This window comes from Mytilus galloprovincialis, chromosome 13 (assembly GCF_965363235.1).
Source record: "Mytilus galloprovincialis chromosome 13, xbMytGall1.hap1.1, whole genome shotgun sequence".
Taxonomy (NCBI): Eukaryota; Metazoa; Mollusca; class Bivalvia; order Mytilida; family Mytilidae; genus Mytilus; species Mytilus galloprovincialis.
In genome coordinates, this window is record NC_134850.1 from 31125174 (window position 1) to 31141260 (window position 16087).

General features: G+C 31.4%; 1 protein-coding gene across 1 annotated transcript in view; it reads left to right on the forward strand.

Moving 5' to 3' along the window:
* LOC143057667 (chordin-like) overlaps positions 1-16087 on the forward strand; it is a 43671-nt gene that overhangs the window by 14482 nt on the left and 13102 nt on the right. Inside the window, exons 2-10 of the mRNA XM_076231022.1 lie at positions 1182-1282; positions 7233-7365; positions 9628-9732; positions 11640-11766; positions 13110-13339; positions 14416-14550; positions 15081-15169; positions 15367-15508; positions 15936-16048. Of these exons, the coding sequence (XP_076087137.1) occupies positions 1182-1282; positions 7233-7365; positions 9628-9732; positions 11640-11766; positions 13110-13339; positions 14416-14550; positions 15081-15169; positions 15367-15508; positions 15936-16048 (1175 nt within the window). The remainder of the gene's footprint in view (positions 1-1181; positions 1283-7232; positions 7366-9627; positions 9733-11639; positions 11767-13109; positions 13340-14415; positions 14551-15080; positions 15170-15366; positions 15509-15935; positions 16049-16087) is intronic.

The window sequence follows — 16087 nt, forward strand, 5'->3', positions numbered from 1 at the left end:
AACTACAACATTAAATAAAATAAAATGTGCACTTAAATTCTTTGAAGAATATAAAAATTGTACGCATGTTTGAGGTGAAATACTTTATAGAAATAGATATTTCAGTTCATTAAAATACAAAGTTTAACAGAAAAATAATAGCTATTTATCGTGCTGAATTCGAATCACTTTTAAAGGAAACAAAGAAAAGATAAAATATTTAACAAAATAACAACTGAAGAAATGTAATAAGATGTGTTTAAAATGTTGACATCTTTGTTCAAAGGTCTCGCATCATGGAAGACACCATATCAAATACGAGAAAATTAAACTTTATTTTGTTCTGGACTCGGACGAAGACGTGAAATTCTATTGTATGCTAGTAATATCATCCGAACATTTGATAATCAAGTACGTAGCATGTTCATACGGTTAAAATTTAACTTTATATTATATTTCCTTTACTATAACTATCTAGGGTGTTAACTGAACATCAAACAGCCATAGATGATCTTACGTATTTTTAGGGTCGTACTGTGTCCCAAAAATGTTTAAATCTTCGTCCTTTTGTCTCTTGTGGGTGACTGTCTCATTGACAACCATTTCTTATCTAATATGTTAACTGATCATAATATAGTTAAAATATGGTTTCGCTACTCATTCTAAGTAGTCAAATATATTCATCTTTGTTAGATATGGAACAATATTTCACGAAGAACTGCCAGGGATCATCTTTGGTAGACGTACAATTACAAAAAAAAAAAAAAAAAAAAAAAAAAAAACATTGATGATAATTTATTATAGAATAGAAATGATATATCAATTTACTTCGAAATTAAAGAACGTGTCTAACTTATTAAACCATAACAGATGAAAATCGCTTTCTTCAATACTGTCAAAAAAATTAATTCATATTAAAAATGGCTATACATATTTGAATGACATTTCTATAGATAACCCTATATTTACAAATTTTTCAGATATTGAAAAACTAGTGGTCTTACGAAATCTTTCAAATATAAATAGAGTGAAAAAAACTTTTTCTTTTATCAATTATAGTCTTTGCGGTTGAGGTCAGGGGTCTCGTAGTTATTTTGCTTATATTAAATAGTTTACATGTATTTTATTATGTTTATTTATAAAACAATTATAAAGATATATTTTATACAAAAAAAAAGTACCAAAATGTGGTTTTATTTTAGGATGTTGGCTTGGGAAGCATCATTACAAACTTATGGAGAAGTTTTCACCTGCATTGGAACCTAATGGAAGACTTGTTTGTATACTCTGTCAGTGTATTCCGGTAAATATAACTACTTATAGATATTGCATTACTTTTAAAATGTAATGAGGTTGTTTAGATTTATGAGTAGATACTGGCTGTTACCTTCCTTAAAAATATATCAGATATGAATATAATCCACTAATAAAAAATTCATCAGAAGACGTCCTGAGAGCAAGGATTTATAAACTGAAAGAGGGGGATGGGCGAGACCAGAAATCTTACCTTAAAGGATGCTCTCCAGTCAAAAATCTGAAAAATGTTCTAAACAATTCGATCCTGAAGGGGAAAATAAGGGGGGGACTTGAACTTTTCGGAATTCGCCATGACAATACCAATTGTAACAAGTTTTGTGTCCGTGCTTTTTATAGAACTCATGAGATTTTATTAAATGTGTATATGAAACCATCAACACCAGAGTTTCATTAACTTATTAAGTAGTAAAAGAAGTGCATAACTTATCATTAAAAACATTCAATGTCTGTTTCATTGTGCATGAAATATTTGCTACTGGACGTTTAGCAAGTAACAATCAATCAATGCTTTAACTTTTGTGGATTGTAGAAAACAATTTACTTTATACAAAACTTCCCTTCTATCACATCTCATAGATTGAGAAAAATAAGTACTTTATATAAGTTTTGAACTTAAAGGCGAGATTGGCCCAGCATTTGATATAACAGAGATGAGTACTTATATCGCTGTTTAAACCGAAATATTTGCAAATGTTTAATTGTGAATACACAACTATTTTGAATTTCTGAAATATGCATTTTGTCATGCAGTTCTGAAATAAAACGAATTTTATTTAAAGAATTCAAAATCGAAATCGAAATTGAAATTGAAATACCAAAAAGCTGAACAAATTGGCACCTCAACGTAAAGTCATTCGGCTTTGTAAGAAATCAAACACTAAATAAAAGAGAGAAAAAACGGGGTCTAAATAGAACAATTAAGAGGTATTTTGTGTGAATTCGATCTACATTTCATTATACTGAATAACAATGATTAAGTTTAAGTCCATACTTTAAAAAGTAGCTACGTACCATAGGTCACCATAAAGAGATTATTTTTCGTTAGTGTACATGGTTGAAAATATAAGGTACCAGATTGATATATTTTTATGCATGATAAAACCTATATTGCATGGTTTGCACGAAAGTCTATTTTAAAAACAGTAGTTTCTGAGTATAGGACGTTAAGGTCTCTTTAGCAATAAAATTGATTCACATCAAGATATTTTGTCATGATCTTGGATGACTTATTGTCCAAATTGGCAATATCTTCGTGGACGTTGTTCAAATATTATACATCACAACACGCTGGACATTGACCATTCATCAACACATTTTAATACTAAAAAATCAAAGTAAATTGTGAATTATTGTGAATACTATTTTTTTAAAGATACATAGTCTGTAAAATATGCCAGAATTGCAGCTGTCCCTATGAAAAGTATCTGTAGCTAGGGTTTTTGGGTGTAAAAACATCAACATTACATTTTTTCATAATACACATTTTCTAGAAGAATTTTATCGCCAATTCGCCCACTCACATAATCAAAAAGTATTCCGACACCTGTTTCAATGAAAGTCATTACACATGTAAAGGTATTCATTTCGATCAGAATGGCTTTACCATTTTTTCTCGTAAGGAATTCAAATTCATCTTTGTAGATCCGTGTTTTCATTGGGAGTAACCATTACAAAATGAAATCATATCTGCTGTTTACAGCTAATTATACCTGTCATAATGATAAAACCTGTCAAAGTTCCTGCTAACGAGGGCAATACACATCTCTCATCCGATAGCATGGCACGCGCGTTAACTTATCGCATGCTGGTTTGTAATCAACAATTTTATTCTTCCCGCTAATTTGTTTAGTCTGTATTTTATTGATTCGCTTACCATGCTTACTTACCTACATATTTTTTGCTATACAATAGTTACGTCTTTTCTTCTACAAATTACATGCAAATAGTCTTTGATACACATCAATGCATTAAATGTTTGATAGATAAAATAACAGTTATAACTTCAAAATATCGGAGATAATTTAGTCTACATTATAACATATAAACGAAAGCCACTTTCAATCATAATTAACATCATTCAAATTTCTCATAATATAAAATAAAAATATGCTGTATGATTGCCAATGAAACCCCTCTCCAACAGAGACCACATGACACGGAAGTTAACAACTATAGATCATCGTATGCGGGCTTTAACAATGAGCAAACTTTCCTTCTACATGTAAAAGACCTGTTTTGCAAAAAAAAAGGTATCGCTGTATGAAAAATTTGCGTATTTTCCTCCGCATTTTTTTGTGTTCATTCCTCTCATGTTTTTCTTTGATTAATCTATAAACGATCATTTGACTCGATATTGAAAAAATGTCTAAAGAAATCCTCGAAGCTCGTTTGATTTTCAAATACTAAGTCGATGACGGGTAGTTTTCATTCTCAATTATAGTATGTCTCAAAGTCTTAAATCCGCTCAGTTATCAATTATCATTGATTATTCACCTACAATGCATAATGGATTTTCATGCTGTATTGAAGACCCATTGGTGGCATTCGGCTGCTTTCTGCTCTATGGTCGGGTGGTTGTCTCTTTGACACATTCCCCATTTCCATTCTCAATTTTTTATTTTATAATCTGATGCTTCCAATTTGAAATCTTAGATTAAAGAAATGCAGAAAAAAAACTCCTAAAAAAAATCAAGATGGCAAGAAATAAAAACCACAGTACTCTACAGGAAGCTTCAAATTGACGAAAACTGATTTAAAGTCATGTTATCAATGGGACAAAACGTTTTGTAACTTTATAAAAAAAAATGTCAATACCCGAATCTTACATTATATCACAGTTTGATTTTAGTTTACAATAGGCCAAGCATTTCATCAACACCTGGACACACTACATCGTCATGTAAATTATTATTGAATTATACATATTTTATTTTATTTATTATTTCACAGGTGATGATTTAAAAAAAATTAAGGTAAACTTGTCATGTCTTTTGGATATAATTTAAGACAAATGAATATGGACCAATGTACTTGTATACGCCGTCTGCTGTAAAAACCTAAATACAAACTTGATTTTATATATGACTTTTGATAACTCTAGAAAACCACATTGATTTATCTTTCTTGTTCTTAGTGCACACAAAAAATATGCTTTAATATCCATGTCAAACATTCATGATTTGGAAAATACCTTTTAACAATGTGCATTGTCCGTTTATAAAATGAGAAATGATAAAGGACCTAAGGTTCCAAATCCCCCGGGGCAAAGTCGACCACAGATAGATTATATTGTCCGTTTATAAATTTATAGGTTACTCAAGAGAAAGTTTTAAGATACATTTGGTTATCATTTAATGTCCGTTTCGGTCAAATAGCTCTCACATGTTTCGGTACTTATGTAAATCTTTTGCTTTCAAATACAATGTATTTGGCTATGATCGTTACTGATTAAAGTGAAAGCAGAAAAGCGTTTCGGACGCATAAAATTGCTAAACAACTATTTGTAGTTTACAGCAATCTTTTTTGGTCAGTGTTTGTTCAAATTTTTGCTTCTTGTTTAAGATCGCCTTTAGGCATAGATTTTTTGTCGTTTTGTTGCTCTCTACATAACGTTAATCTTGCATTTACCCACTGTCATTGATTTGTATACAAGCAACATTTACTTCCTATTTGGCAAAACAGACTCTTATGTTGGTGCCTTGATGTATTACTTATATTGATATAAAATTGAATGTGACTTACTTTCCTGTCACGTACATTATTTTTTTGCAAAAAGGGTAATTTAAAAAATTTCTAGACTGGTACTCATACCAGACAAAAATAAGTCGGTGATTTATTACAATGACAAATTATTCCAATTTTAAAGCGAAACACGATTGTAAAATAGTTTTTAATTATACCACTTGAAATTTTCAAAGCAACGTGTACCAGAAAATGGTTAAAATTCGTTTCCTACAGCTTGTCGTCTGTCCAAATAAAGTTATCAATTTAAATAATTTATAATGCAGGATTAAATTTGTACATAGGTATACTAAAGAAACGGATTTCCTGCAAGCAATAGTTTGTACCTTTTTATTCAATTGGATACCGCATAAACGACCATGTGTATGACTTCGCTTTAAGACGACCGGATTAAATCGATCGTCGGGGCTTAACACTTACCATTGTTCAAGAGCAATTGAAAAGAGAAAATTAGACGGGAGGTGTTAAAATGAATAAATAAACATCGAAGAATTTAAAACTCCCGTAAGATTCAGGTTAAAAGGTTATGGATAAAAGAATGATTACCTTTTGAGAATAGTGGTATAGATTCTTTCTTTTATTGGTGCGAGTATATGATTTGACTATATCACTCTGATTGAAATCAAGTTGTCATTGCTGAGTCGTAGATTAAACGTTTATAAGGATGTTCTATGCATCTGATTAAGCACGTTTAGGTCGTTAGATTTTAATTTATTACTTGAAAAGTATCAGTTTCAACCATTACAATAAATTGTTTTTACATCATCTGTTGTTATAGATTTCGAAACGTTCTGTTTACTTTTAACGAACTTCAAAGGGACGAACAGTTTATGGGACAGAAACATCAAATACGGCGTTAATTGCTGCTGTACTGACTATAACCTACTGAATTCCTATAAATAAAAGAATCAATTGATAAACACTGGCGAGACTTTTAAAAAAGAGCATAAAACAGAGGGGGAAAAAAGACAATCTATAATAAATTAATTTACGCGTAATAAAACGTACATCTAGACGATGTTATATCATTGGCCATTTTAGATTTGCAGTTCACCGTCTTCCTGTTTCCAGTTAATCTTTTTTGTGCATTTTTTAAAAGAAGAAAATGAAAACCCTTCATTAACACATATTTGTGCTCTTTTCTTATATACAACTTAGTATCATGTAGCTTGATTTGACGTTAAAGTGTCTCTAAACCGTCATCTTAGATTTTAATGCTGAATTTCAATATGAAGAACGGCAATACGAGCACTGTTCTTTTTCTCTGATATTTCCTTGTTTATTAGAATGTCTCATTTCAAATAATCCTCTTTATTCGCAATTATACTACATAACATTATGCAAAACAATTTCAGTTTGGCTTTGCTTAAAAAAGTTCAGCCATAAAAACAATACCTATATTAAACTAGTCGTCTGGGTATACACCTGATTTATAATAGCAATAAATTGACGTAGTGCACACAATTGAGACGATAAAAATACTTACGTTGATTTGGAATTTGAATAATCTTTTAACATCCATTTGGTCTTTTCTAAAAGGGGTAAAATAAGTGTTTTTTACGTGCATCATGTTTACCGTCCAAGAATAAATTACAATATACTCGTAAATTTATATAGTTAATAAGGTAAGAACAATTCATTAGACAAAAAGACAGTGTTAAAATGTGTATTTTGAGAAAAACAAATGCGCAATTTACCGAAACAAAGGTCTCCGAGGTATATGCTCATATTTTGTGTCTGAGTTTAAAAATAAAAGAATTGAAATTGAAATTGGTTGTACCATATACTTAATGTACATGACTTATAACTAGGAGGTATTTCTGAAAGGCTTTTTAATAGTTTTTGTAAGGCAGGAGTTTAGAATTTAAAAAAAAATAAATTAAAAATTAAAAAAATTGACACAAATGGGTTTATTCATTTCTCATTTAGCGTATTGTTTTTAAAATTATTTCTCGCCCCGAACATGCATGCCCAATGGACGTACAGAAAACAACGTTCAATGAATCATAATTTCATTTAATTGCATTAATTCTGTAATGAAAATAATGTGATGCGATTACAAGCAGTCCATAGGTGTTTCAAAATTAATTTTATTTTGTATTCTTTGAATATTTAAGTAATTTTTAGTAGGTAGTAAGTAAGTACATGTATAAGCAAGCAAGTAATTGAACTATATTGTAACATTTTATTTATAGGTGACGAGGAAAGGAATCATTCAACATTATGGAAAAGCAAAATGTGTCAATATCAAGGATAAATGTCCTTTACCGAACTGTCACAATCCAATACTGCTTCCCGGAAAATGCTGCAAATCTTGCCAAGGTCAAGGTTAGTATTCCGTCAGTTTAAATTGAATCGTTAGAGCTGTTTTCATTTTGATGATATCCATGTTTTGCCGTATTGTAATTGGCTTTTGTTTTGTTGCTTTAAGTTAAGCATATTAACGACCGTCTACGATCAAATTGCAGGTGTTGGTGTATCAACGCAATTATAATTTGAAAGATTACATAGATCGCATATTTCTTCAGATACAAACGTATTCAAACATTAGCTGATTTAGTGTTGCCAAGAGTTAAGCACATTAACGACTTTCCACGAACAAAACGGTCTTGGTGTATCTCCGCATTATGGTTTAACGGAATTACGTAGGCCGTATATTTTTTCCAGATATAACTGACGCGTTTCATGCATAATTTTTAATTCATACATTGTAAAGCAAACTTTTCTCATTTATGTAAGCTGTGGGACTATATATAAAGGCAACAGTAGTATTCCGCTGTTCTAAAGTCATAAATCGATTGAGAGAAAACAAATCCGGGTTGCAAACTGAAACCGAAAGAAACACATCAACTATTAGAAGAAAACAACGAAACAACAAAAACACTAAAGTGCAACAAAAAATCCAACGACAATGTAACACACACAGAAACGCACTATAAGATAACAACTGCCATTTGACTGACTTGGTACAGGACATTTTAAGAAAAAATGGTGGGTTGAAGTACCTGGCTATAATTTGAAATAGAACTAAAAAAGTAAATAATTGTCAGACAAATAATGTACTGTGATAAAAATAGAACCTTTATAATACGGAACTATTTTTCGCACTGAAGCACACTCAGATACCATAATTATGCTTCTTCAGTTTTAATATTTCCAAAAGGCACTCACAAAACAAACAAAAAACGTGAGAAACTTTCTAGCTTTTAGAATTTTTTTCTAAATTACATTTATGACTAATTATTTCTACATTTTTGACATTGTTAAATGTGACGATAGCAAATACTAACAATTCTAGAAGTACTGAAAACAAAACAAAAACCCTAATGGTATTATTTTAACAGTATATTTTGTTACAAATTTGTAAATATTAGATGAATAAATCACATACTTAAGTGTTTGTTTTTAAATACCGTGTCAAAGTAATACTTCACCCCTTCGATGGATATTAAAGTTGTTAAAAGTAGCAATTCTTACCACTGCGGCTAGTGACTAGGTAAATACGGTTCTTAGATACTTAGATGGTGATATAACATCATTGTCAACGTATACTGGGTGGACTTAGAATATAATAGTCCAGACTAGGGGCAAATAGTTCTATATTGATCAAATATTTATTTATTAAAACGATACGTGATATTCTTTAAATTTTTGTCAAAAAGTAAATATACAATTTTGGATGAGAGTAGTTATAATTAAATAGTCTACATTAATAACATAGTTCAATGGTTATTCATAAATATTTGTAAATAAAAAAAGAAGATACAAAGAATAAAGGAAGGGGTAGTTGATCTTAATAAAGCATTGTATGAAAAGTAATTTTAAAATATTCGGAAGCGAAAATATTTAGAAAATGTTTTGAAACTTTAGACATATTTCATTTAAAATATTTATAACTTATTTATATGATTATATAACGTTGCATAACATACACGGTTACATTATAAAGACTAGTGCTTAATAAAAGGAAGGACCTGTACTTAATAAAAACTAAACATCTATTTCACTGTCAATCAAAATACCCAAAATTCGTTTATGATACGAATTAGACATAAAAGTTAATATCCTTGGAGTTCTGCTTAATCTATTCAATATACTTATTTATGAGATTAATTGCATACACACGTTATTGACATAAAATTATGGTAAAACAATCTCTTTTCATTTTATTGATTAAAAAAGTGCATATGGGCTGGGTAGATAAGTATTGGTACAACTGTAGTTCACCTTATGGAAAAATATTAGCAATAATCACATCTGCTGAAATTGAAAATGGAAATGAGACCTCCTATTTGGCGATGTTTGATTTGTTTTCAATGAACATGCGACATTCCTAAACATATTATTCAGATTCTGTATTAAGGAACGCTTATATAAATATTTTGCAGCTTTATAATATTTCGTAGTACCATTTACCATGTTAGCGAATTTATGATCTCAAGAGCTATCACTAATTGTTTGACGACACTTTGAAGTTTAAATATTTACACAGAACACACTTAGCATGGAATCTATTGTCGATATCTAATAACCGAGTTGAGGTTTGTTTTGCACGACATCGCGTGTACTATCTTATCTTAATGTTTTCAGTACCGTTTGAGGACCAGTATGTTTTGCTACCACAAGACATTAATGACCATTATGAAAGCTCTGTGAATTCCGATAAAGAAGCAAGAGAGGAATACAAAGAGCAAAGTATGTAGTCATTAAATAACTTATTTATAATCATTAGTAAAAACACACTGTGGATTTCAATTCTTGGAAACTAATTGCAGCACTTTTTAGGGATGATTCACCCTTGGAAGTTAACTCATCAGAGTTACCAGGATTAAAATTTTATATTTGCGCCGGACGCGCGTTTTGTCTACAAAAGACTCATCAGTGACGCTCGAATAAAAAAAATGTTAAAATGGCCAAATAAAGTACGAAGTTGAAGAGCTTCCTAAAAGTTTTACCAAATACATCAAATAAATTGATTAATTCAAGAGGGACGAAAGATACAAAAGGGACAGTCAAACTCATAAATCAAAAACAAACGCCATGGCTAAAAATGAGAAAGACAAACGAACAACAGCACACATGACACAACATAGAAAGCTAAAGAATAAACAACACGAACCCCATAAAAAACTAGGGGTGATCTCAGGTGCTCCGGAAGAGTAAGCAGATCCTGCTCCACATGTGACACCCGTCGTGTTGCTTATGTGATAGTAAATCCGGTAAATAGTCTAATTCGGTAGGTCACATTCATGAAAGGGAAGGGGATTGTAGTTACGACGTAAAAAACATATCCGATATCATCTGTGAAACGGTTATTCCATAACGGTCAACCAACTCGTGATGGCGTCCGTAAAATTTACGAAGGGATGATTTCAACTTCACCATTTGGAACTCTTGGTTTAATAGCTTCCTTGTGAGCAGCAACCGTCTATCAAGAACATGATGATAGAAAATGCAAGCACGGGAATATCGTATCAATTGGGAGATATATACTCCGTATGCAGGTGCTGCTGGAATGTTGCTACTTAGAAATGGAAAGTTCACAATTGGAAAGCTGAAATCCTCTCTCTTGTCGTAGAGTTTTGTTTTCAACCGACCCTCATTGTCAATTTCTAGATGTAAGTCAAGATATGAGGACGACTTAACTGTATCTGTAGTATCCTTTATCTCTATCTCGATGGGATAGATGCGTTCCACATAGTCACCAAATTTTGAATTATTTAGTGAAAGAACATCATCTATATAGCGGAAAGTAGAGTTAAAGGATATTGCTAACTTCTTATCTTTCTTCCTAAGAAGTTCCTGCATGAAGTCGGTCTCATAATAAAGAAACAAGTCGGCAAGTAGAGGGCACAGTTTGTTCCCATTGGAATGCCGACAGTCTGTTGAAAAACGCGTCCTTCGAACGTAACAAATATGTGTTCAATCAAGAAATCAAGCATCTTGATAATATCAGTTTCAGAGAATTTTTTGTTTGAATCAGAGTGATCCTTTACAAAGTAGGATTTAGATTCCAAACCTTTCCAACAACCGAGAGCAATAATTTTAGCTTCAACAATTTATGAAAGTAATGTTAACGCAATATCTTCTACCTGAAAAGATTACATGGGAGAATTAAGCTTGCCCTGTTTTATACCTGTCGAATTTAAATGAATTTCGTGTATTTCATCTTCTGTAATACCTTTGTCAACGATATGCTAACGTTTAAATGTTCTGGATGTACAAGTACATACCTCCATCTGGTTAGAATGAGGACGTTAATACAATGCCTTGTGTAAAGAGAGTACCACGCTCTCTGTACATTAAGAACCCTTAAATCATCAATTTGAGGGGTTCGTAAGTCCCTGTCCAATATTCCATTGGCAGTAAAATTTCCTGTCATTCACCTAGCTCGGACGGACTCTATTACATTACCTAAATATTGTGTGTATTGTTATGTTGTTTAAGTTCTGAACATGCCTGAAATATTTTCCACTGGACGTTAAACATCTGACAATCGATGAAAAAAACAATGCTGGAATTTGAATCAAACTGTTATTGGCTATTCTCCAATATAAACCTTCCCGTTGTATGATTCGTATAAACTATTTTTCTTTCTTCAGGATACACAGCTTTGTTGGTCGGTAAGAATGTAGTTGGTTCCCCACCACTTATGACAAAAGCAGTTGCAATGGTATATGTATTGGTTAAGAAAGATGCTACACTCCAGTTCTCCATAAGATATGCAGAGTAAGACATTTAAAATATTGATAAAATATGAACTATTTTGAAAAGAAAACGCAAACAGAAACAAAACATCCTTGAATGAGAAATTCAATATTAGCTAAAGTTTGTTTTTTGTCAATTAGGAATTTGTTCTGAAGCCAGATTTTTTGTAGTTTTCATGTCTGTTGTTGAAGAACCGTTTGTTGATATTAATGGTTGTCTGGATGTGATATTTGGTTTAAAACACATACGCAAATCATCTGCATTCTTGTTCTAACATTTTTTCAAAAACAACAAAATCTAAACATGAGAAACTGTGATTGAGAACTATTTGAGACAATGCTATACTTTTGAATGTGCTTAAACAAGTCTTACTTTTTGTATGTTAAAAGCACAGTGAAAATGATAGTATTACAAACTGTGTTTGATTTAAGTACATGTACATCTGTTTTGATAAGCGATTTTCATTAGACATCTGTTTTTTAACCGGATTTTTGTGACAAAAATGTCGGTTATTGATTTGGGGATGTACGGCGGTCGGGCGGGCGGTCGGTCGGGCGGGCGGTCGGTCGGTCGGGCGGGCGGGCGGGCGGGAATCAAATGTTGTCCGTGCATTAACTCATGAACCGTTCAACCAAAGCTTTTAAAATTTTAATATGTTGTTACTGACAACTAAATGAAGGTCAAGTTCAATAATGGCGATTTTGACTTTACCGTTCAGGAGTTATGGTTCTTGAAAGATTGAAAAATGGAGTTTCCAGTCGTGTCCCTGCATTTACGCATGAACTGTTCTACCTAAGCTTTCCAAATTTTAATATGTTGTTACTGATGACAAAATGGAGGTCTAGTTTAATAATGACGATTTTGACTTTTACCGTTCAGGAGTTATGGTTCTTGAAAGATTGAAAAATGGTGTTTCCAGTCGTGTTCGTGCATTTACGCATGAACTGTTTTACCAAAGCTTCCCAAATTTTAATATGTTGTTACTGATGACAAAATAGAGGTCAAGTTCAATAATGACGATTTTGACTTTTACCGTTCAGGAGTTATGGTTCTTGAAAGATTGTGAAATGGCGTTTCCATTCACGTTGTTGCATTTACTCATGAACCATTCAATCTAAGCTTTTCAAATTTTAAGATGTTGATACTGATGACAAAATGGAGGTCAAATTTGATATTTACGATTTTCACTTTCACCATTCATCAGTAATGGTTCTTGTGATATTGCCAGGACACAAATAAATATTAATAAATCCGGTTTGCTGTCGTTGTGACAGCCTCTTGTTGTTCTTTGATCGGGTTGTTGTCTCTTTGTTTGACACATTTTCCATTTCCATTCTCAATTTACTCATATTGTTTTGAAACAGATTACAGAATCCGAAACAAATAAATGTTGTCGATAGTAACGGAAACATACTGCTGTCACATGACTTCAAACAATCACGAGACAGAAAGTTCTGTGGAGAATGGTATAATGTCCCATCCTATTACCTAAACTATATAGCTAAAAAGCAACTTCACCTGACGATAACGACCAAAAGATACCCTCGTGGAGAGGTAGCTGGTATTCCGGAACATGACACGTCATTTGATCACGGTATCTATTTCATATATAACTGCGTCTTGTAATTACTTTCACATATAACTGCGTTTTGCAATTTATTTCATATATAACAGCGTTTTGCAATTTATTTCATATATGTCTGCATCTTGCAATTTATTTCATATATGCATAACTGAGTCTTTCAATTTATTTCATATATAACTGCGTCTTGCAATTTATTTCATATATAACTGCGTCTTGCAATTTATTTCATATATAACTGCGTATTGCATTTTATTTCATATATAACTAAGTCTTGTAAATTATTTCATATATAACTGCGTCTTGCGATTTATTTTATATATAACTGCGTATTGCATTTTATTTCATATATAACTAAGTTTTGTAAATTATTTCATATATAACTGCGTCTTGCGATTTATTTCATATATAATAACTGCGTATTGCATTTTATTTCATATATAACTAAGTCTTGTAAATTATTTCATATATAACTGCGTCTTGCAATTTATTTCATATATAACTGCGTATTGCATTTTATTTCATATATAACTAAGTCTTGTAAATTATTTCATATATAACTGCATCATGCGATTTATTTTATATATAAATGCGTCTTGCAATGAATCCAACCGGGGTCATATTTACCGATATTCATGCAATACTTATTAAAGATTTATACACATTGATGGAATTATATTTTGCTTTTGTTTTAACTATTGAGAAAATCATTTAAAACTATATAAGATAATGTGATTCTTCTTGTCTTTTGCATGTCCTGCAATGTTGACAGATTTCTTTCTATTATTTTTTGTAGTAAATTGATAGAAAGGTTATGTTTTTGATCATGCACTTACAATGTATGAGTTCATCAGCATTTTTTCAATAATTCATAAATTTGATCACTCAATATATATATACTTTCATATTTTAATATTATTTTCAATGTCTTTAGGGACATTTAGAACATTACTTATTTCGACAATACCACGTGGTTAAGAATCTTATGTAGAGTTAACGACTTAAACAGCATTTATTTCAATAATTAATACATTTGATCACTCAATATTTAAGCTTTCAAATTTTAATATTATTTTCAATGGTTTTAGGAACATTTGGAGCATTACTTATATCACCAATACCACGTGGTATAGGAGCTTATGTTGAGTTTAGATATTCCTATTCCAGCAGACGAAAGGTTATTGACTATCTTATCTATCAGGATGGATTTCTGGATAATAAAAGTAAGTTTGATAATTACATTGTGTTACATTTGTTCCGTAAGCAAACTTAAGGAAGTTTCTGCGTCATGATTGTCAAAGATACACGCCATTGCTTATGAAAAGTACGCTAGACGTGCGTTTCAACTAATGCAAAAAGTGGCGCTCAGTTCATAATACGTTGAGGGCAAAACTCAATATAGAGTTGTAGAACATTAAACACATACAATTTAGATGCAAAAATGTGTCGCAGGCAGTATTGGCATATTTCTCTATCTTAAAAGACTTGAATGATTATATGCACGAACATTCCACAGTCTTTGATAGTAGTAATGATTAGAAGATGCAGTTCTTCAAAGGAATATGTACATTGATATTTTGCTTTCTTTTGAAATATTAATCTTAAAGTATAATGTCCGAATATTTTGCTTTTTTTCTAAAATTATACTAGACTCAGTGTTACTGCATGTCTGAGTTTTGTTAAACAAATATAAACATACCTTTGTCATGAACTAAAACTTAAGTATACAATTGTATTTTTTTTATTTTTATAGGAAGAAAACTTGAATATTTTGTGACCATCGAGAAAAATACGAAAATTATCCATCAAGATACACGACGAATACGGTACAAATCAAACAAGGTAAACGATTGTTGCAAGTACTTGAAACACAATACCATGACTCCTAATTGTTTGACATAGAAATAGGCACCATAAAAACATCATAAATTTATGTGTTATTAGACATTAAATATTTAATTTACTAACTGGAGATTACAGAAACAATTTGAGTTCGTTTGAAAATTACGTTTTTACCTTATGTTACCACTTCGTTTTAGAAAGCCAATTTAAATGGATCTTGGAAGCGACCAAATAAAAGAGAAAGGCGATTGATGACGAGACGAAAACTTCGCCTAAGGTTAACTTCTAAAGGAGGGACAACAATGATTGGGGACATAACACCAGTACTCACATGTCAAAGTAGGTGCTTGTTTCGGATTTATATATATATTCGTGTCGTGAATAAAGAGGGTGTCCTTCATTATTTTTTTGGGGACTTTTCTCTTACTTACTATTTTTGCTCTTATTCTTCATTCTTTTTATGTTAGTAATTATGTTCTGTAAACCTTTCATATATTTGTGGAGTGATTAAACTAGACTTTATCATATGATACACATTTGTAGGAAATTATATAAAAATCACGTGAACATTGATTGTGCAAAAATGTAGTTGTTATTAGTTTTTGAAAAAGAGTTACTCAAATTTATCAAAGCAAAACAGACCAAAGGAAAATAACAAAACAATACACAAATTATCATAAAAAATACGTTTAAGAATTATACTTGTCGAATAGTTCGTCGAATATATTTTAGTCACATTAATTGTCATTAATTTTAATTAAAATAGTTTTTCAGGCAGTGTTGTCTAGCAGTGAAGCATTGACAGACTCAGTCCACCCTCTGACCAGTGTTGGATCAGCTGTATTCCAGCTTCATGATAATGGGCAAATAGCATACATGGTATGTACGATAGTTCTCTCTGATCAGTTGACCAGATTT